The 22,653-nt window shown below is 48.7% G+C and overlaps 1 protein-coding gene across 3 annotated transcripts in view; it reads left to right on the top strand.

Annotated features, from left to right (window-relative positions):
* Positions 1 to 22,364, top strand: part of Lmo1 (LIM domain only 1) — a 40,025-nt gene extending 17,661 nt beyond the window's left edge. For all 3 annotated transcript variants that reach the window (XM_063256697.1, XM_063256694.1, XM_063256695.1), the window contains 3 exons: positions 17,501 to 17,714; positions 20,378 to 20,503; positions 21,951 to 22,364. In XM_063256697.1, coding sequence (XP_063112767.1) covers positions 17,501 to 17,714; positions 20,378 to 20,503; positions 21,951 to 22,056 — 446 coding nt within the window. In that variant the 3' untranslated portion in view covers positions 22,057 to 22,364. The remainder of the gene's footprint in view (positions 1 to 17,500; positions 17,715 to 20,377; positions 20,504 to 21,950) is intronic.
* The last annotated feature ends 289 nt before the right edge of the window (positions 22,365 to 22,653 follow it).

The following is a 22,653-nucleotide window of genomic DNA, read 5'->3' as shown; positions in this document are numbered from 1 at the left end:
ATATGAACTGCAATGAAAATACCAATAGAAATCTTCCACAAAAATAAGCTTTGCTTCAACTGTCACATCCAAGGCAGTCTTTACACATGACCGCTGCATGTTCCAAACACACATTTCACTTAACTGACAGCACATGTGCTTACTTTCCTATGTGGCAGTCTTGTCACCTCTCTTCTTGTTTTGTCAGGCACTTCCCACTACATTGTATGACATGCACTTAGCAGGAAAATAAGATATCAATAAAACATCAAATATCGCTTACATTGGTAGCACATATGTTTTGTTTTCCTGTACTTTCTTGTAGAGCGCGGTTGACATCTTTTTGTTTCTCCGTTGTTGTAGGAGGTCTTTGTGACGCTGGGCCTGCCTGTTTACCTGTCAGTTCACCAGTGTGCTCCACAATTTTTTTGCATAGTTTCCCAGGCAGAAACATTTTGTTTTTCCTCTGCCATAAATGATCTCTTATGAGCTTCTGTCCCAATCCTCTAAGAAAATTTCTCCATGGTATTTTGCACCTATTATTTTCTTTGTAAACTGACAAACTATTTATGACACATGTGTTTAGGATTGAGTAAAACATAAGCATTGGCCAATGCTTTGTGTTTCAAATGGCATCATAGTTGCTACATAACTCATCAACAACATCCGGTCCACCTTTGGTTTTGTTGTAGAAAGTTTTCATCTCAGGCTTCCACTTTGTCAAGATATCTCTATCAGTATTTTCGTCATGTTGAAATGTGGATGTCTGCAGTTTGTTTTTCTTTGCCATATAGGAGGACAATGTTACATCTTTCTGAAATCCAAAGATTGTACTATATGATTCTCTGTTTTGAAATTGCTACATTTCACTTGGAATTTCTGCTTTGTTTCTGCACGGCCAACTTGTGCTCTGTTAACAAATGTAACATCAGTTAGAAACTGGTAAACCAGTGGTCACATGTCACACTCCCGTTAGTTTGGGATATGGGAGCAACAAGTCTGTTCACAGTATCATTCATTTTATTACTAGAGAAATAAGGACCTGATGGCTGAATTACAGGATAAATGTCTAAATTGAAAGCATAATAAGTCTTTGCATCTACAAGGGCATAAATTTTTATGCCATATTTTGACCCATCACTTTTCTATAAGTCTTTTACATTCCTGTGGTCAGCATGAGAAATTACTGCTAAGTACAGCAGACCTATGAATGCTTTTATTTCAGCTAGTGAGGTGTCATAACAAATACATTTTTTAATATGGCTACTGGTACATACAGAACGTTTTACTTGCATTTCATCTTTTGTGTATTTCATAGCATCTTGTAGTATTTTGTTTGTTACAATTTCCAACCTTGAATGACAGTGCCAGAATTCTGTCCAGTAGGTTTCACCCCTGCCAAGGCCTTCACTATATTTTTGGAAACAGTTCTAACATTGGGTCCTTTCATTTGGTTGTGTGGCCATTTTGCATTTCATGTTAGTCAACTATGTACTAACACTGCTGTTTCTTGACCATCCAGGAGGTCTGCATTCCCTGTGTCTGTATCAGTCAGTTCTTGCTCCACTTCACTGTCACATGAACTTTGGCTCACATAGCCAATGTCAAAGGCATCATCACCATTATTGTCCACCATATCACACTTCTGTTATGAAAGCATGTGTTTACCATTATGGATCGTCCTCTGATGATTCACTTTTGACCTCCTCCAAAACTTTGAAGATCTGGTTTTTCATGTGTCATGGTACTGAATTGGACCATTTCAACCAGAAAACTCAAAAGAAAATATATTTTAATAAATCTTGGAGTGGCGTGGGTCTATTGGACCCTCTGTGATGCTCCGGTAAACGTATGCAAAACCAGTTAGCCACAGCTTTTTCCCACTCTTGGGCTTATGCATGCACCTTGCCATTCATAATCCCAGGTGGGTAAACACAAATTGCTTCCTGTATCCCTCAAGGAAAGGCACTCGGATGCACAGCTGTCTCCTATTATGTGAAAGTACAAACTTACAGTAGCAAAGGAAGAAATGGGTCTGCTGAGCCCAGGCTTACATGTAAAACGTGAGCGTACTGGTTCTAGTCCTACACTGCTGTCTCCTGTGAGATCGCAGACAAGTGTTATTCTACTATCCTCTGCTGTGTGACTCTGGGAAAACCACTTAACTGCTCTGGGTCTCAGATTCCTCCCACATAAATTAAGCTCAGAACCTCCACCTTATCCCCTAGTCAGGAAAATGAGAGACTGTCATTGTTTTCCTGCTGGTGGTGCTATACTCACCTGAGGGACTGTTGATAAGTGTGTGATTGCATAAAGTGAGCCCCTGTGACATCAGCCCCTGAAACTCATTACCCTTCAGAAGTTTGGTCCCTGGAAATTTGGAAGAGGAATATGGAGAAGCTAGGGTGTAGTGGCCCTAAAGGACAGCTTCCTATGACCATGCCATTGTGAGTCCACGGAAACCCACGGAACCAGCTTCCTGCCTAAAAAATGGGCATATGATGCTGCCAACCATTGCTGTTTTCAACCTACCTCTGGCCATTGCCCTGGTACTGGGCAGGTGGATGTACCCTGCCATGGTATGCTGCTGCTCTCCCTACTAGCTAGGCTCTTTCATGTTTTTTAGCCACCATGTTAGACTAGCCATAAAAGGGTACCATCCCTAGCTTGGGCACGATGCTGCTTCCCTCCAAAGGCATCCTGGTCACCTTCCTTTATGTCCTCATGCTCCAGTTATGAACTTGCACATCATGCCCCAGGCCACCCTCACAGTTGCTGAGAAAGGGCATCATTCCTCCCCTGGCCTCCATTCTGTCCATCCTTTTGTATGCTTGTGCGCCCAATATAGGCCAGGCTGCAGGTCCTGAAAGAACCTCTCTCCCAGGAAGGGCCCTCTGTAGATAGGGCAAAATCTCTGAACGATGCAGAGAGTTCAGCAGAGAGCTGGGAAGACAAATCATGGGTATGGTAGTGAGAGCAGAAGTGGGTCCTGTAGGGTCTGAGTTTCCTGGGGCGCAGGGCTGGAAGGATGGCCGGAGTCAGGCTTCGAGGCGTGGAGAGGAGCCCGAGGAAGGAGGAAGTGGGTACTGTGGAGCTCTTTCCTCCCTACAGGGCAGCCCGCAAGCGCTAGGCTTCTGTTCTCAAGGGAATATTTAATCATTGCTTGTTTTGTTACATAACAGCTTTATGGAGATATAATTTGCATACCACAAAATTAACTTTTTAAAAACGTAAAATCTAGTGGCTTTTAATACATTCACTGAGTTGTACAATCACCATCATTTTCTAATTTGAGAACAGTTCCATCACTTCAGAAAGAAACCCTGTACCCATTAGCAGTCACTTCCAATCCTCCCTCCCTGGAAACCACTAATCTACTTTCTGTCTCTATGGATTTGTCTATTCTGGGCATTTCATATAAATGGACTCACACAATATGTGATTTCTGTATCTTACATCTTTCCTAGCATAATGTTTTTAAAGTTCATCCATATTGTAGCATATGTCACTACTTCATTCCTTTTTATGATCAAATAATATTCTGTTGCATGTGTGTACTACATTTTATGTATCTGTTTGTTGATGGGTGTTTTGGTTATTTCTAGTTTTTTGTTGTTGTGAATGATGCTGCCAGATATTCATAGGTAAGTTTTTGTGTAAACCTGTGTTTTCCTTTCTCTTAGATATATACTTAGGAGTAGAATTGCTAGATCATGTGAAAACTCTTAGTTTAGGGGTATTTGGTTTTAAAGTCAAATTGACAATGCCAAGGAGAGAACTATCCTTGGCTGTCTGAGATTCTGGAAGGGAAATAGTTCATATCCTAGTCTTTGCAAGGTTCTCAAAGTTCCGTGGAACCTTGTGTAGGTTTGTTCCCCTGCTGTCTGCAGTTTTCCAGTCTGTGAAATGGGGTTGGTACTGCTTACCTCAGGGACTTCTTAAAAGTAACTACTTCTGTATTATGTTAAGGATCACAGAGTACTCAGCTCATGTTAGCTGCTTTCAGTCTTTGCTCCTGTGGGTTGTATGTTCTTGCTCTAGTTATCCTGAAGAGGAAGTTGAGGCTCAGAGAGGGTAAAGGACTTGACCAAGTTTACTTTGTTGATCAGTGTCAGAGCCTGAACTTGAATGAAGACATATAAGAATCCAAGACCCAAGCTAGCCCCTGCCTCAGATATGTCTGAGGGCAAGACAAAGCCTTGCCTAAGCCGCCACTATGTTCTCCCTACATCCCGGGCATGGAAATTCAGGGACCAGGCTTGGCTACATGAGAGCCCCAAGGACAAATGTGGTATGGAGGCAGAATCAAGGTCTCCACAAAAGTCTGCTTTTTTTTTTTTTTTTTTAAAGCTGTGGGTCTTTAAATAAGTTGCTTTACCTCTCTGAGTCTCAGTTTTCCCATCCATAAGACTGAAGCAGTAATTACATCACACAGCCCTGGAAAAGGTCTTTGGTGACATGTTGACAGGAAGTCCAGGCAGAGAGAAAGCTGTAGATGGGAGGTTACAGAACTTGCAAGGAGGGGTGAGAGGGCACGGGTACTGCAGACCATCATGGTTCGGTTTCTGCTGCTCAGAGCAGGCTTCTTAGGAGGACTCGCTCTCCAATGGCAGGAAGAGGAGCAGAAGATAAAGGTTCTAGGCCTTCCGAGTGTTTTCTAGCCTGAGGCTGCCCAAACCAGGAGTGGCTGGCAGGTCTCCAGCGATCTCTGTCCAGAGGAGAGTTGTGGACAGCCCCTGCTGATACCCAGAATCCTCACCCCTATCCGCCTGCAGCTGCCGAGAGGGGAGCTTGCATGACTGCCTCTGTTAGCCCGAGTGGCAATAAAACACTTTAAATTTATTGTGACATTTGGATTTAATTAAAAAGTACACACTTAGGGAAGTAGAACATAATGGGGAGAGAGGCAGGGTGGCTTTTCCCCTCCTTTCTTCCCCAAACTAATTAGCGTTGTATTTTAAATTGTTTATGTGCCACTAATCATCGTAATAAATCATTTATACTGAAAAAGACACACTCGGCTGTGCCTGCCGTGCGGGTTCCGCTCGCCGGGCTCTATCGTGAACAAATTGATCTGGAAGTGAATTTATTAACCACTGGGGAAGAAATCATTAGTGCTTTCTCTAAACATTCCCCAGGTACGCTTTATTGCCGCAGTTTATGCTGTAACTAAAAGGAGCATTACCAGGCCCATGTTGTAATTTCCTTGCAAAGTCTGCAGCCTGCACCAAAGGAAGGGAGAGGGCAGGACTAGGAATCTCAGCCTCCTCTCCTGTGGGCCTGGCATCCCAGCCTCATTTCCCCATCCAACTCTTTGCTGAAGGGGCTTCCTGCAAAGCCTCTGCAGGACCAGGGTCTTGGTGCTCCGTGCTGATGTCTCTTCTGCAGAATGCTTCACAGGTACTTGTAGTTCTATCTCAGTAGTTGGCCTAAAATTGGGTCCATGGCCTAAGGTTGACGTGTAGAGAACTGGAGGAAGGGGTTGCTGAGGGGTTACTGGGGTCAGAGAAGCTTGTACTAGATAGTTTCCCTACTCAGAGACTGATAAGACACCAGCTATGAGTTTATTGTTGGCTGAGAAGAACAGAATTGCTTCACAGGGACCCAGGCAGGAGCAGGGGTGCCCCACCTGGGCGACCTGGAGCATTCTCTGTTGGCCGAAGCCTCCAAAGCCTTGTCCTGCAGGCCTTCTCTAGAGGTTGGCTAGATTTGTCTGTTCTTCTCAGGTCCCCTGTTAGGCCAATTGCATGGTGCATCCCTGTGATCTCAAAGGGTAGGGCCCAGACCAGTACTGAGTACCCCAGACATTGCCTTAAAGGTGACAGACAGCACCACACAGTGGATAACACGGCCTGCAGCCACCCCTGCAGCCAGGCTGCCTCGCTGACCCACAGAGAGGCTTCAGGCCCTTCTCACTTCCCAGGGCTGCATTGCCAGGATGCTCACAGCAGGATGCCCCCCAGCTTTCAGAGGGGAAAATTCACTTTCCAGGGAGGATCCTTTCCCTAGGAGTCGATGGTTATGTAGGGAACCAATTTCTAACTGTCTAACTCCAAAGACCCCATGCTAAACAGCTCCAGCCACTGGTATCCTAGCCACATGGGTTTCACCTTCAGCTCCCCTCTAGGTCTGCAAAAGAGGCTGTAGAAGTTCCCAGGGCTCAGCAGAAAGCCCCAGAGCTGTGCTGTTCCAGAAGGAGCCCAAGAAGCTGCTTTCCCTGCTGTCCTGGGTGCAGAGTACAGAGTCTCCCCCACCTCCCCTCCCCTCACCCAGCTCGATGGCTAGCTGATGGGCTCTGGGTACTTTGAGAAGGAAGCAGTACCCGGCAACTGGACAGGCTGAGCCTGCTTGGAGGGTCCCCTCTTTGTGCCTAGAGAACACATTTAAAAGTTTGAATTCAAAATTGATTTTGAAGGGCTCTAATCTCCGATCCCCTGGTGCTCACGGTGTGTCTGCAGCTCCTGCCAGACTCTCGTTTTCTGGTTCATCGCGTTGGTGCTCACGTCCCTGATGCTGTGAAATTGAGACTGTCTGAGAGTCTGTATCCTCCTCCTCTTCTGTGGAGATTGCAGCCCCCTTGGGAGCCCTGTTTCATTAGATGGGTGATGTGGACCTTGCAGATGCCCACGGAGCAGCAGAGTTGCTCTCTGGGGGAACACAGCTTCCAGACGCTTCCCTGCTGGTACCCACAGCTGTGCAGAGCTAGGAAGCATTCTGTTAAGGGATCTGGGTGGTGGCTCCAAAGGCCCGGGATGGGATGGGGGCTGGGAGTTTCAGACAGTGAAAGGCTTGGGCCCTGAGTTTTTCAGTAGCAAACTCCACGGGTTGTTTCCTTCCACGGGTTGGTCCTCAGAGGCTCTGACTAGCTGGGAGGGAAGAGCACTCATATTCATAAGCCCCCAGGACCATGTGGCAGGAGTGGGAAGGCTAGCTACGCCCGAGCACATTGAGGCCCAGGCCAGAGCTGCAAAGGAAAAGACCGCGCTGCTGGTTTTACACTCTGCTCTGCCTGCCACTCCTGGAGGAGGGATGGAGTATTTATGTGTAAAGGATACGTGGAATATTTATATGTGAAGGATTTTCTCATGGGTCTGCAGGCACCAAAGAACAGGATTTTGCTGTTCCTTTATTGAAGGGGTAAAGGAAGGGTTTGTATTTGTAGGAACACTGCAACTTCTGGAGTTGGGTCCCTGGTGTATTCCTCTTAAAAATCTCAGCTATGGCAGATAGGACTTGGGCACTGCTGCAGTGGCATCTGTATTTTTTTGGTCAGAACTGCATAGCCACAGGTGTCTTGGGTTGTGTGGCACAGGAGCAGTGCCAAGCCTGATGAAGGCCCCATCTCTAGGGAGTCTGCCTGTGTCAATCAGCCCACGCTGGGTGGCAGACGCTTGCCAATAATATCTGGAAGGGATCCACTTGTTCTCTTCATTAAGTAAACTGATGTCTAAAATGTGACTACTGTGGGGCTCAACATCGAGGACACAATGGGAGACAAGACAAAGAGGGGCCCGAGAACAGGGAATTCTGATAGGAGAGAAACCAGTCATTTTCCCAGTAAACTCACTAAAGAAAAGCAAAATGATTACAAATCATGATTAAAAACTCAGAAGGAAATGACTGGGACAGAGATCAGGTCATTTAGAAAGTCAGAAAGTGATGAACTCTCTGATGAGGTGACAAGATACCAACTACTGAAGAAGCAGGAAGGTGTTTACATGTGTAAAGGCCCCAAGGTAGGAAGGATATCTGGAGTGTGGCTGGAGCTCAGTGTGGGAAAGGGAGACAGGAACGAGAGCACATGAGGGTACCATATGCAACATGAAGGGTAGGGGGGTGCTATATTTAGCCCACTGGAAGCTATGGAAGGCTTCCAAGTTGAGTAGTAATTTGCTCTGATTTGTTTAGAAAGATCCTATCCCAGTGACTTTTCTCTTGTTCCTGAGACAAAACACCCACCATCCAAAATTAAGGAAGGAAAGGTTTATTTAGCTCACAGTTTGTGGAGGTTTAAGTCCATAATCAGCTGGCTGCAAGACAGGGTGGCATAGCACCCAGGCAACACTTCAAGATGCCAGAAGACAGCAAAGCAACCAGAGCAAAAAGAGGGAAGAGCAAGCCTCTTTTCCTCCCTTATATTGTAAACAGGCCACCCCCACTCCAGGGCGGGTGCAGCACTCACAAAATCTTGTTCACCCTCTTGCACAGGCTGCAGATGTGCAAAGTAAGGATCCTGGCTCCTTGCTAAGTCTCTTTGTTAAATTCCTAAACTTCTCAAACTGACACAATGTACCACCCATAGCAGACCCTTCCCACTGCTGAGTGAAGAATGATTGTGGTCACCAGACACCAGGATGCTGATGGAAACTATGCCAATATTGTGGTGAAATATGGCAGGGGTTCTGGACGTGGAAAGAAGCAGGTGGGATAGGGAGTAGGAGGGGTGAGGATAACATCCAGTGTCCACAGGAGCATCTGGGTGGACAATAGTGCAGATACCACAGGGAAAAGTCACATGTAAGGACACACAGGCCAGGCTCCAGGAGTCTGCTTTTGAATCTGTCAATTTTGAGATGTAGCTGAGATTATAGGCATTCACAGAGAATTGGAAGAGGATGTCTGCTCCATTCATGGGAAGGCCGAACAGGCTGCAGTAACTACAGTTAACAGAAGCGTCTTTCAAGCAGTGAACTCCAGAGAGGCTGCGCAGCTGTTGAGGCCCAAGTGTCTAAGGTCCTCAGAAAGCTTTTGGAGGCCACTAAAGGAGATCCCACATGAACCTGGCCCAGTGTCCCCGCCTGTCATCAGGCCTACCTGCAAATTCTCAATGGAGTCCTTGCTAGGCTCTGAATGTTTATAGTCTGTGTCCTTTCATAATCTATATGTTATAGCCCAACCTTCACAGTGATAGTATTAGAAAATGGGACTCTTGGGAAATAATGAGGTCACAAAAGTGGGGTCTTGTGAGTGGAATTAGCCACCTTATAAATGGGATCCCAGAAGGCTCCTTCATCCCATTTGCCATGCAAGGTTATGCCCACAAGGCAGCTTCTGTGAACCAAGAAGCAGGCTGCCACCAGAGGTGGAATCTGCCAGGACCCTGATCTTGGAATTCCTGGCCTCTGGGCTATGGGAAATAAGTTTCTCTTGCTTATGAACTACCTTGGTTATAGTGTTCTGTAACAGAAGCCTGAATAGACCTAGAGAGTCCCCTGACACTATTGTCCCCCTTGGGTTGTAACAGGGCTCTGATTGCTCAGCCCTTCATCTCTGGGCATTCCAAGGCCACGGCAGGTGCAGGCATTAGGCACAGCATCCCCAAGGACAGGTTTGCCTCCATCAAGACTTGCTGCAGGAATTCCTCCTGCCTCCTACTCCTGCATAGGAAATGGTCCCTCTGGGAGCTCTGATCTGCTCAGCCTGAGCGAGTGCTGGCCTTGATGTTTCCCCCTGCAAGGGGGGTCTCAGTGCTGCTTCCTTTGTAGTAGGATCCAAATCAGATCCCAGTGAAAGTCTGCTTTCCCTGTCTCTTAGGAAAAAGATGATGGGATGCTATTTCTGGCCACAGGACAGAGCAAGAAGGGCGTTGGTGCTTTCTGAGGACCAACAGCAGTGTGGTCTGTGACTGGTTTGGCCATTCCCAGGCTCGCCCATCATGGCAAGTTGCATGATTTCCATGCCCTCAGGATCATCATGAAGGTGAATTAAGGAGTGAAACACTCTTGACCCATAGTAACACTCACAAGAGGGAGTGTGGTTTATTATCGTTCAGCTGAATGAGACAACAGTGGCTGCAGATGCCAGGGATGTAACTGCGAAATCCTTTCCTTAGACTGTCGCCATGGTGGGCCACAGAAACCAAGAAATCCTGGCATTTCAGAGGTCAGCATCTCTGGACTCACTTGCAGTATCTTACTCCCCGCCAGGACCCTCAGTTCCTCCATCCTTCATCCACACACAAGCCACTAACTGTTGATTGAGATCCACACCCTGCTATTGTGGCCCTGAACCTGGGGACACCAGCTCTCTTCCACCCACCCTGTGACTGCTTGGCCTTTCCCTAACACATGTGCCATCTCAGGGCTTCTTTGTCCATCTTAAGGCTGCAATGCAAACATCTGGACCCTGCTCCTGCTTGGCTTCCTGCCCTCTTCCTGAGCCTGTGCCCTCTTTGTACTTCGTTTCTGGCCAGTATCCCTTGCTTGCCCCACCCAGAAGCCCTTCCAAGATTCCATGGCAGACTCAGCTTGGGAGGAACTAACAGGTGCCAGGACACAGCTGATGGCCCCAGGTCATAAAAACAGCACTTGTTAAGGGCAGCCCTTCCTTCCAGTTCTAGCCCTAGCTGTTCTCCTGGCATCTTTGGGCATCCAGACTGCACAGGAGAACCAAGACCCCTGGCAGGAGGCCCTGGGCTGGCCATGGATATTAATGAGAACCATGAGGTCCAAGGGATGAAGTGTTCCAGTCTTTGTCTTACAGTCTTTGAACCTGTGACATTGATAAGGGCCTTAGCATTCCTGGGCCTGTTTTCTGGTCTATGAAATGGGAACAATCATTTAGTGATGCAGAGGATTCCCTAAACCCAGCACTGGCAGAGACTGCTGAGCAAATGGTGAGTTTTATGAGGAGATGCCAGAGTTCTGATTGAGGAGTCTCCATCTTAGTGTTTTATTCTTGAGATATAACATATGCAGTAAAATGCACATACCTTGAATATTCCAGTCAGTTAAATTTTGCACAGGTGTGTACTCATTTGTCTTAGTTACTTTTTACTCATTGCTGAGAAAAAATACCTGATGCAAAAAGTTAGGGAAGGAAAGGTTTATTTCTTACAGTTTTTGGAGGTTTCAGTCTATACTTAGTTGGCACTAAGGCAGGGTTGCATGGCGGGGCTGCCTTTCATGGCTGCAGCAAACAGCGAAGTGTGAACCTGCAAGAGAGAGACACACACATCATCTTTCCAGTGTTACATGGTGTGCTGGCTCCACCCCTAGACAGGTGTAGCACTCGTACTGCCAATCTGAGCACTTGACAATGAACCAATCACAAACACTAGATTTGGTCTAGTCCATAACTGCTTGAGGGTTGGGGACCACTGACATAAACTATAACATCATTTAAATATTAGGTCGTGGTATCAGATGTGTCCTGGATCTGCAGGCTCCCTCTTGCCTCTTCTTTTGTTAGTAGATCTATCTTTCCTCCTAGTGAGCTTAATTCTTATATCAGTTCAGCCTTGCCTGTTGGGAACTAATATAACTAGAATTATATATGTATAGTGTGTACCATTTGTGTGTCATGTCTTTTGTGCTGTCTGATTCATCTAGGTATAGGTTAGTAATCCACTCCTTTTCGTTGCTGCATGCTACTTCATTGTATAAATATACCATAATCTATCTGTTTTATTCTTAATAGGTTTTTATATTACTTTTTAGAATTGCTATGAAGAAAAGTTCTATGAACATTCTTGTGCATCTGTTTTAGAGGATATAAGTTCTCTTTTCTGGTAGGCATATATTTAGGAATAGAACCATTGGGCATAATATAATATCTATATAAGTTTTTATTGGCTGAATATTTTAAGCTATTATGTCAAACACTCTAATATGTATTTTTTGTCTGTTACCTAGATTAATCATCAGATAATCTTTTAAAAGTAGTCACTTCATTTAGTGGGGGAGTAAACTGAGGCAGCGGGGGGGGGAGTGATGGAGCCAGAATGCAAGCTGAGCCATGTGTTTGCAATACCCTGTCCCTCCTCTCAGATGAGCTTGAGGGGCAGAGCCCATGTCAAGGGCACCAGTCCTTCCTGAGAAAATTCCCCGTGAATGGGCGCACAGAGAGGGCGGTAATGAGCGTGTGCTAAGTATTTGTGGGTGTGCATTTCACTGGTTGTTCTTGTTGGCTTTTGATTCCAAATGAGTAGGAAATGCTGTTAGCTCAGGGCTCACCCACCACGTGGCAAGGCCCTGGGATAGGAGTCCAGTGAGACGAAAAATTGTGGAGATAAAACTGGTGTGAAATGGAGGCCTTCGCACAAGACTGGATGTGTCTGAAATGAAGTTACTCCTGAGAAAACGAGATTTAAAGAGATTCTACAGAATTAGATTACACTTTCAAATTTCCTTATTAAAGGGGATTGATGCCTAGGAGGGGTCACTGGCAGGCTCTGCTGGGATCCCACTCTGCCGTGGTCATGGGTCTGGATGGGCTGGGGCTGCGAAGGAGCCTGCAGATACCAGGGATCCAAACCCACCAGGTCCGCTGACAGCCCCAGCAGCTCAGTGGGTGTGAGGACCATGGGACCAAGCACTGGGCAGTCCAGTGCTTCACGGGACTCCACACAAGTGAACCTAAGATGCTTATGGTTTTCCATTTCCAGTCCTCCTGTTTGCAGGCTTTGTTCAAATCAAAGTTTGGTTTTGGGCTAGATCTACTTTTTAGAGCTGTAATCTTTGAACAAACAGTAAACATACTTGTGATATATGTGTGCGCGTCTGTGCCTGGATATATACAGTGGTACCTTGACCTCGGTACATGGATGCTTTTGTTTCTGAAAAGTTTGGTTTGCAAACAAAAGTATTTAGCAAAGTTTTGTTTTTGTCTGCAAGCTCTACATTGAGTGGCAAACACAACCATGGTCATCTTTTCCAAAATCATGGAAAAAATTAATTTCATGGACCGAAGTATCACTGTATTTATGTGAGAACACAAAACCCACACATGCATATGTATGTACTTTCATGGAACTTACTGAACTGTTTGCCGCTGCTGAGCTGAGCACACTGGGATAAAGCTGTTGTGGGGAGAGGAAAACTGACACGGTCCCTCCTATGTCTCTTGTATGCCCATGTGCTTGTGTGTACATGGATATCTGTGTCCTTTTCATGTGTATTCTGCAGCTCTGTGGCTGCATAGCTTCCAGCATCTCCTGATGTCTATAAAGTCTCATACTTGGCTTTCTTTGCACATCAGCATTGAGCCTTGCTCTACAGTAGATGAGTCAAGTGCTTAGACCTAGAAGACAGACCGCCAGGGTTCCAGTCCCAGCTCTGTCTCCTAGTAACTGTGACATAAGTTAGTTCCCTTTCTTGTGTATCAGTTTTCTTGTTATTAAAATGGGAATAATAATGGGATCTATCACACAAGGCGGTTATGAGCAAAGCCCTTCAAAGCTGAGCACGGGAAGGTACTCACTGATAACTTCCAGGTTTCAATTAATGTGCTACAGTTCTATAAGTGAACATACTTGCTTTTAGCAAGTATTTATACACCAAAAATAAGTTAGTGGTGTAGCAACCTTATGTCTGAAACCAAAGGTTCATATTTAGGGAATTTGAGTGAAAGGTACATAGGAATTCTTACTATTCTTGCAACTCTGCTGGAAGTTTGAAATTACGCTCTTATAAAAAGTTAAACAGATAGGGATGGCACCTGGGGTGAGCGTTCATTGTCCTGCACCCTGGTGCCAGACTCTGTGGCATGGCCTCTGGTTAATAGCTCTTTACGGTGCCACAATCGGGGTGGAGAGAGACTGGGTGGCCCCCATTTCTCAGATGCAAGTGAGAAGGGGAAGGGGTCTGCTGTAGTCTCCCAGCTGCCCAAGGTCTGAGCTCTTAGCCTCTTAGCCCTAGGAAAGGAGAAACCTGCTCCACTAGTGTGCGGGAAAGGATGGCGTTCCAGGGTTCTGCTGGGAGCATGTCCAGTGGAGCCAAGCAGGATACACTGTCATATGGGAAAGTCCCTAGATGGCTGGTGTCATCACCAATACTGGCCATGGTTGTCACTAGCAAAAGAAATGCAACGTATGGCCTGGAATGACCTGGAGCTGGGTGAAGTGAAAGACTGGCCTTTGGAGGAGCTTATTATGTAGGAGTGGGGTAGGGTGCCCCTAAGCAAATCAGGCCACTGTCCAAACTAGGGGCACCACTGGAAGAGTCTTCACCCTTTGGTGGAATAGCTCACCACTTACTGGGCCCCCTGGAAGAGTCCTCATGCTGGACTGAGGGGCAGCCTGGGCTGGGCTGGCTGGACAGGAGTTGCCAAGGCCTCCGGTCTGGCATGGCGGTCAGCTCTGGAGGTCCTGGCTGGAGGGGGAGCATAGGAGGGACAGGGTGACCTCTGGCAGTCCCTTCCTATCACCAGGACTGTCTGGCTTTGCCCCAGATTATAGAAGTGAGGGTCAGTGTCTGGCAGCTGATGAGTCAGACCAGGAGGCCTCTCTCTGCAGCCTGGCTGCCTCCTTCTGGAGCCTGGCCACTCCCCTGCCCCAGTGGAAGTACAGATTGGAGTTTGGCTTGTCTCCCTTAAACATCCCTACCCTACGCCCTGAGATTTTGGGGGATACACAGGCTAAGTGAACTGGTTATCTTGCTGGGCCCAGAGGGTGCACCTGAGTGCGTGGCTAGGTGCATGTGTCTGTGCAAATATCCTCCATTGTAAAATACCGGTGTTTTCATGGGTGAGTGGTAATTACTGGGTAATGCTTTAAAACCTTTTCTGAAGGAGTGCAAAGCTGTTTTTTTTTTCCTGAAGTCAGGAGTACATTAAAAGGATTACCATGTAGATTTGATTTTTAGATAACACTAAAATGGATCCCAAATGGACTTCAGCAAAGGGATGCTATCTCCTTAATGGAAAGTGCATGGCCCGAGGCTGAGCTCCCAGAGCCAGGGAGGGGAGTGGAGGGAGGAGGGTCTGCAGGGGGCAGGCTAGGAAGGCAGGGCAGGGACAGAGAGCCTGGATCCTCTGGGGATCAGTTGCCTCCATTTGGGGAGCAGGAGACTGTGGATACCCCTTAAAGCCCCTTTACCTCCCCAGAGTTGTTTGTGAGCCTCCTGGCCTGGCCCAATGCAGCAGACACTTTGTCCTGTTCCCTAAGGAAGGAAGATGCCCCTGTCCTGTTTGACCCTCAAAACTTATCAACCAGTCAGAAACAAGTTATTATTTTGATTTTCCTTGCTAGGTAAGTAAAGAAACAGGCCTAGGAAGACCAGTGCATTCACTGTGGACCACCTGGTTTAGAAGTGGCTGATTCAGAGACCAGTTTGAGTGCAGACCATGGGCACATTCTGGGGTAGGCTTGTCCCAGGATTTCTAGGTAGAGAAATCTCAAGGGTCCCTATTGCTTTGGCCATAGTGTTCTGTGTCTCAAGGGACATAGGACACTGGCAAAAGCTTTGCAAGAGCTTTATGGAGCCCTGTTCAGCACCCACAGAAGGGGTGGCCAGGACCTGTAAAAAGCCCATGTGTTGCAGGGCCCACTCTGGGCACATTCAGGGAGGAGGAATCAGGAATTCCTTGTGGGGTCCTGTAGGTGCCAGGTCTTGCTGGGAAGGGGTTGCCAGCCAGCTGCGCAGGCTCTGCAGCCAGGTGTGCCGGTGCTTGTGATTACATGAGTATAGATCCCAGGCAGGGCTTTGGGACCACAGGGAGGGAGCCAGGCCTGTTGCCAGCCCAGGGGAATTCTGGGGACACCATCTGTGGAGGGGCTGTGCCATTGCTATTTGTACACAGAGGTGTACTAGCTATGAGATCCGCCTCCACAGGCCCTGGGAGCAGTAGTCCAGCTCTGAGGGGCCCCGGCCTCCCCCAAATCCAGCTGTTGTAAACTCTTTCCTGTTTTTGTACACCTTGTACCTCCCTGTAGGCTAGGTCTTGGAAAATGCTTTACAGGCCATGAAGCTCTCGAGGGTCCTGCTCCAGGGGCTCCTTAAGAGTTCTGTGACCCAGCTGGGTCCTGCCAGAGGACACCCAGGCAGGCCTCAGGACAGCCCCTCCTGAGCCCCATCACTCTCTCAGACCAATTAACCTTTAGAGCTGCATTAAGGAAATTAGGCAGCAAACTTCCCAGCTAACGGACCCTGCGGGTACTGGACGTAAGAGGGAGACAGCTGACCCTCGTGCACTACAGCCTTCCATGCCACCTTCTGCCTGCCCTGCCAGGCCCTCCTCGGGCCTGGCTGCAGGCCTGGCTCCCTCCCTGCAGAGTGCACTGTCAAACTGGCCCAGGAGCCATCCCTTCTCCAACAGTCGTCTGAGGAGCAATTTTGTCTCAGAAAGAGCAAAAAAGAGGGGAAGAAGTCCTGGGGCCAATTTGGTTGGTAGCTTACTATAGCCCCAGGCCATCTGGGGCCTCAGTTTCCCCATTTGTGGAACAAGAGGATTTGACTACCAGAATTGAGGGACCTCTGGCCTGGCTTCTGTGGATTCTGAGACTGAGGCCTCGGGGTGGCTGTTTTACCCCTAAGCCTTAGGAAAGGCCACATCTGAAGATGGAAGGGGGAACAGGAAAAGTGGCTCAGGACCTCAGCCTCTGGGTGGGGAGCAGATAGGGCAGAGAGAGACTGGGAATGGGAGGGATAAAGGGGATGGGAGGTGAACTCTGCCCCTAGAGAGAGTTGTGGTCCTTTGGAGAGAACGGGGCCAGTAGGAAAGACACTAGGTCTCTTGGAAAGCTGGGGAGGTAGAGAGAGGTGGGCTCCATTGCCTGCTCTGTCCAGCTCTGCTTTGGGGAAGACACTACCCCAACCCCACTCACTACTTTCATGGGGGATTGGTTCTTCCACATGCCTGGTGAAGTCACAGCTGGGCACTGAGCCAAATCTTTAGCCTTTTAATTTATATTTAGGGAAAGGATCTTGCACTAAGTTGGCCAGGCTGGGATTGAACTTGCCACCTGCCTGCCTTAGTCTCCCAGAATGTGAGGAGTACAGATTTGCACTACTATGCCCACTCTTGCTTATTTCTTATATGTTGTATACGAGTGGGAGGAGCCGTGGCTCAGAGCTTTTTATCCTAGAAGGACAAACAGCTCCAGAAAACCTGAACCTCCTTTCCTGGGCAGGTAGAAGTTAGGCCCTGGCTGAAGCTTTCCTGAAAGGATCCTCTAACAGTCTGGCCTAGCTGCCCCTCTTTGTGTTCCAGGAGTGCCAGAGCTTCCCAATCCCTCCTCGGAGCCCCCTACTTTCTTCCTGACATGGTCATAGTTTGGCACATGTAGACTGAGAGACTTGGCCTGCCTGATTCAAAACAGTCACACACACATTGACCAATACACAGGAAGACTTGAGTTGGCCAGAAAGTTCTGGAAATTCTAGCAGACCTGGTCTTAGACCCACTGCTGAACACTCGCGCCATGACAGCTGTGTGCAGTGGGCTTTTGGTCTCCCTGTATCAGAACACACAAGAACCACTCAGCATGGCTGGGCCTGGGCTGTGTGTGTGCCCTAGAGCAGAGCAGAGCAGACTTGGGCAACCTGATGCTCCCTGCAGCCTCTGGAGTGATCTTTGCATGGCCAGGGAACAAGGTCTGCCATGCTGCCCAAAGGGTAGACTCTCAGGCCTGAAGAGGAAATTATTGTGATACAAAGCAGGAGGTGAGGACTCCTGGGAGCCCTAAGCATAGGACAGGCAGCAGAGATAGGTGAAGAACTCCTATTCACAGAAGACGGATACATCCAGAGGTCCAGAGCCCTAGTCTGGTCCTGTGTCCATCTGTCTGTCTGGCTACTTGCAGGTGTGCCGATGCTCTCCGTCCAACCCAAAGGGAAGCAGAAGGGCTGTGCAGGCTGTAACCGCAAGATCAAGGACCGCTACCTGCTAAAGGCCCTGGACAAGTACTGGCATGAGGACTGCCTCAAGTGTGCCTGCTGTGATTGCCGCCTGGGCGAGGTGGGCTCCACCCTCTACACCAAGGCCAACCTCATCCTCTGCCGGCGCGACTACCTGAGGTGGGTCCCCAGCCTCCCCAGCCCTGTCTGCTCCGAGAGCACCCCCACTTCCAGGCCCAGAGGCCTCTGGTCAGCTCTAGGCCTTACACCCCATGAGGCCACGCACTCTTCACTGTCCTGTTCCTGTTCCAAATGATGAAGGGCAGGGCCGGATTCCTTGGACTCAGGGTCCAGCGTGGCTCAGGTGGGCATTTCTGGATGAAATAATGTTTGCAAGGGCATCACCAGCCTGGCTCCAACCTGTGCCAGGTGTTTCTGAGCCACTTCTTCCTGGAATCTGGGAGGGGACCCCTCAGAGAGACTTTGAGGAGCAGGTGAGAAAACTCAGAGATATCTGGGCCCTTCTTCCCTGATAGTCTCCTGCCCACCTCTCTCTCACTGTTCAGTCCCTCTTTTTCTGAGTGATGCTTGGGGTTAGCTACCCTATTTGCCTTTGGAGCCTGACTGTGTAGCCACAGCCTTCGATAAAGACCTGTATTTGAATCACCTCGGAGCCTTTGACTTCTAACCTGCTTCCGCCTCAGTTTACTCTCCCTGTGAAGTGGTAAAGAGGATATTGCTTCCCTGCCTCATATTCTTCCACCCTCTCCCAGAACCTGGATCCCATCTCCTGGGGCTGCCTCCCCCAATTAACCCTCCCTTAGGCCATTTATGACATCAGCAAGGCTGGAAGGAGGCTGCAAAGCAGGGGCCTTGGCTGAGACCCAGCGCCTGCATTTGGCTCTGTCGCAAGCTGCTGGATGGTGGCCGCCTTGTGGGGAGGAAGGCCCATCATATTAATTAACAGGTCAGGACAAGGGCTTGTGCGGCTCCCTCTGCTCAAATCAGGGCAAGTTGGAAAGGGCGGGGTTACCAGTGGAAACTCCCTTACTTCCTGAAGAGCCTGAGATTTACCTGCCGGCACTTTTTCTTTTAATTCCTGCCTTTTCGAAAACTTTTAAGAAGTGATGCCATAAAACAGGAGCTATGAATTAGAGCTCCTGGCCAGGGCTGGAGGGGAGAAGCTGGAGCTAGGAGGGAGGCTTCAAAGGGTGCTCCTGAGGATTTCACCCCTTGAGGGCCTGTAATGTGCCTCCAGGTCTGGAAGTGTAGGGCATCCCCAGAGCAGCTAAATCTACTAGACCAGGGAGAGGCGGCAGCCCATCTGATGGTCCTCAGGACCACAGAGTGGAATAGGACTGTTAGAAGAGCACAAGCACCAATAACATTCCGGGCCCTCACAATTACTAGGGTCTGAAGGTTTTTTTCCTGCATTCTGGCAGAGGTGAGGATTGATCCTGGGGGTCAGGAAGGGCATTAGACTAGGTTAGGGGTGCAGCATCCTTGATCTTCTCAGCCTAGAGAGTGGTTATCTGGAGCTTCCCCTCTGCAGCAATGGCTTATTGGGCTTTGGGCAGGAAAGGCCCCCATTGGCAGGCAGAGGCTGGGGCCCAGCTTTTGTCTGCCTTTATCCCAGCAGCTCAGGCTGATGAATAATGGAGTCAGGCTCCTCTGCAGGCGCCCAAGCTTGAGGTGAATGATCAGGGATTAGAAGGGCCTCCCACTCACCGCTTGGTCCCTTGCCTCTCTTGTGGCTTGCCCCACCAGTGTGCAGAAAAGAAGCAAGGAGGAACAGGGTCAGCTCAGACCACTGGAGTACCCAGCCAAGGGCTGGCCTGCATGGGGAGGGTCTGGACTCCCTGACCTCAAGCCCTGCAGCCAGCAGCTGAGCGGAGAGGTACTTGCCTCAAAGAGACCATTGTGCCAGATGTCCTTGGGTCTTTCTCTGGGCATCAGTTCTGTTTGAGAAACGTCTTTGGACAAGATCATCTGGTCCAGTATCCCCATTTTACAGAAGGAGAAATGGAAGTGCAGAGAAAGAAAAAGGACTTAAGTGATACAGCATATTCATGGCAGAAAAATGCTTTCCTGAAACTAATTTTAAAGATAGGGAGGCTGCACCATGCAGTGGTATAGAGCACACACCCACCATTGGAGGAGCCAGGCCCAAGTCGATTACCTCTCCATGACTCATTCCTCTTATCTGGAAAATGAGAGATAATACAACTATCCACTCCAGGATTGTTGTTGAGGTCAAATGAGGTCATCTTTGCAAGTTCTAGACTAGTGCCTGACAGATGAGGAAACCCTCCTTTTTCCCCTTGAGGTGTTTGCCAAATGAACCATGATTAAGAGTTTACCATAGTTTCATAACTACTGCCATGAGAGGTATATTTGGGCCTCTGTTTGATAGCTGAGATAAACGAGGCTCAGAATAACTCAGTGATATGCCTGAGGACACACAGCCCATGACGTGTACACTACCTCTAAATCTTAGGCTTGTATGAAAGTCTGAAGCTTTTGATCAAGGCCTAGCCTAGTGTTCTGCCGTAGGCCTCAGGTGGTTGTGGGACCCCAGTGGTAACCTGGGAGGGGTTTTGGGGTGGGTAGTGTCGGCCAACACCTGACCTGCTATACAGCCTCCCTGGCCTGGGCAGAGCACCAATTTTCCTGAAGCCTGATCTCTTGGAAGGCTCTAGATGTTGCCTCTACTTCCTTTGCCCTTGCCCAGGCCTACCTGCTATGCCCACAGGGCTGGGGAATGGGGAACAGGCAAGGCCATCAGTGGAGACAGCTGCCCCACGCCCCAGTTCTCTTGAGTCCTCTGCTCCCTTCCTTCTCAGGCTCTTTGGCACCACAGGAAACTGTGCTGCCTGCAGCAAGCTGATCCCAGCCTTTGAGATGGTGATGAGGGCCCGGGACAATGTGTATCACCTCGACTGCTTCGCCTGCCAGCTCTGCAACCAGAGGTGAGTGCTGGACCTATGGCCAGCCTGACATACTCCCCAAACCCGAGCCTGAGCCCAGAAGAGCTAGGAATGCTGTAATGGCATGCACGCAAGTGTGGTTTCTATGTGTGTTCGTGGCTGTGTGCCTGTTGTGAGCATGCCTGTGCATTTGTGCTACTGTGTGCCTACATCTTGTAGTCAATTGTACACACCCCAATACTGGATGTACACATATGTTTGGGACATTTCTGTTGAATGTAATGATGGGGTATACATGAGTTTCCTGTGTATGGGTGGTATGAGTATACATGTGCCTTTATGTGTGTTTTTAAATGTTCTGGAACAGGTATGTACAGGTATGTACATGGATTTAATATTCACCATGTACATGTCTTTAATTGTCCATGTGCAAGTATGCATATACTGTGTGTACATGATGAGGTGAGTATGCCTATGAACACGTTTAAAACTTGTACAAGAAGGTAAGATATGCATGCCTTTTGTCCTGTGTATAACTGCATGCATGTGCAAGTGTGTACAACCTAGTGAGCAAGGGTTCTCAGATATACAAGGCGAAATCCTTTCAGGGAATAGCCACTCACTTCTGACCCCATTCCTGTGAATCTGGTTCTGACCCAGCCTCTTTTGTGATCTTTTGGACCCTCCTCATGGCCCCAGCTCCATGAAAGTTTACGTGACCTAAGAAACCAGACTCTTTCACCTCTGGCTAGGGCCTAACACCATAAAGAAAGCCTTCTTCTAGGAAGCCTCTGGCGCGGTAGAAACTCATACAAGTGTTCCCAGAGGTGCTGCCGGTCTGTGCTGGTCTGGTTGGGAACTTTGACCAGATCACAGAGAGCATGGTGAAGTTACAGAGCCACCTGGTGGCAAAACTGGGATCTGCTGGCACTGGGCCAGAGACCCTGGGGGCCCAGAAGGCCTCACCCTGGGGACATTAAAAGACTGGAATCCCCCAATACTTGTGGAGGGCTAGGGAGCCAAAGCACAGTCTTCTTTTGGTATCAGAAGAAATAGTGGATCAGGTCACTGCCCTGGAAGAATGTCCTAAGTAATGCACAGTTTCTCATGCCCTTTGCTAAACCACCTTCTTAAACTGCAGAAGGGATCAGAGGGATGGAAAAATTAACCATTTATTCCTCCTTCCTTTTCCATCTCCCTCTCTGCATTTCTTTTGTCTGTTTGTTTCTCTAGGACTCTCCTCAGCCCTTCTCCCCCTCTACCACAGATCTGAGGGTGGGAGGCTGTGGGCCAGCGACCCTGGGCTGCAGGGCCCTGCCAAGGGTGACTGACGAGGCCTGTTGTGGGACTCTGGCGATCCCTCTGGGAAGTTCAAGGAGCAAATTCACCAGCACACCCTTTCTTACATGCCACACCACTGAGCCAGGCTGGATCCTGCTCCCCACCAGGACTCCTCTTGCAGCTTCTCTTTCTTGCTTGGCTTTTCTAGATTTTGTGTGGGAGACAAATTCTTCCTGAAGAACAACATGATCTTGTGTCAGATGGACTATGAGGAGGGGCAGCTCAACGGCACCTTTGAATCCCAGGTTCAGTAACACCCGGCGCCCGGCCTCCAGGCCCATCCATCCTTCTGCCCGCCTGCCCACCCTCCTAGCAGGCCAGCCAGACCCTCTGCCGCCACCGGCTAGCCAGCTGGCTGTCCTGCCGAATCCGAACTTCTCCATCTTGGATGGGAGGACGGCCTTTCCTCTACTGCTGCCACCCCTCTGTGTGTGACCCCTCCTGGGGCCGGGCTGGGCCTGTACAGTCTGTCTTCTGTATATAAATGGGAACATTTATTTTATGAGAAATGTAATGCGATTTTATTACTGGCGTGGATTAAACTTATGAATGTTTCCGGGGATATTTCTCTGTGTGTTCGCATGACTGACATGGACCTGGGGGGGGGTCCCCTCTCCTCTGGCCCTTAGAGATGGGGCACAGAGCAGGAGTGATTCCTCAGCATGCACTGTCGCTGAGCAGGAGAGCATCAGGTTGGCATCAGGGAGAAGCTGGAAGGAAGGAAACAACTCAGTCCCCCATCCCCAGCTGCAATGGGGGTGTCTAACCTGAGAAAGCATGCACCTGGCCTTGAGCAGGCCCCTCAAAAGAGGATCAAGGAGAAGCCCTGTGTGTCTTTGATTCACCTCCTC

The sequence above is a fragment of the Cavia porcellus genome, unplaced genomic scaffold (assembly GCF_034190915.1).
Source record: "Cavia porcellus strain 051 isolate PalLab524CR breed Dunkin Hartley unplaced genomic scaffold, mCavPor4.1 scaffold_9, whole genome shotgun sequence".
Taxonomy (NCBI): domain Eukaryota; kingdom Metazoa; phylum Chordata; class Mammalia; order Rodentia; family Caviidae; genus Cavia; species Cavia porcellus.
The sequence above is the reverse complement of the archived record's forward strand: the minus strand, read 5'-3'. Positions and strand labels throughout refer to the sequence as shown.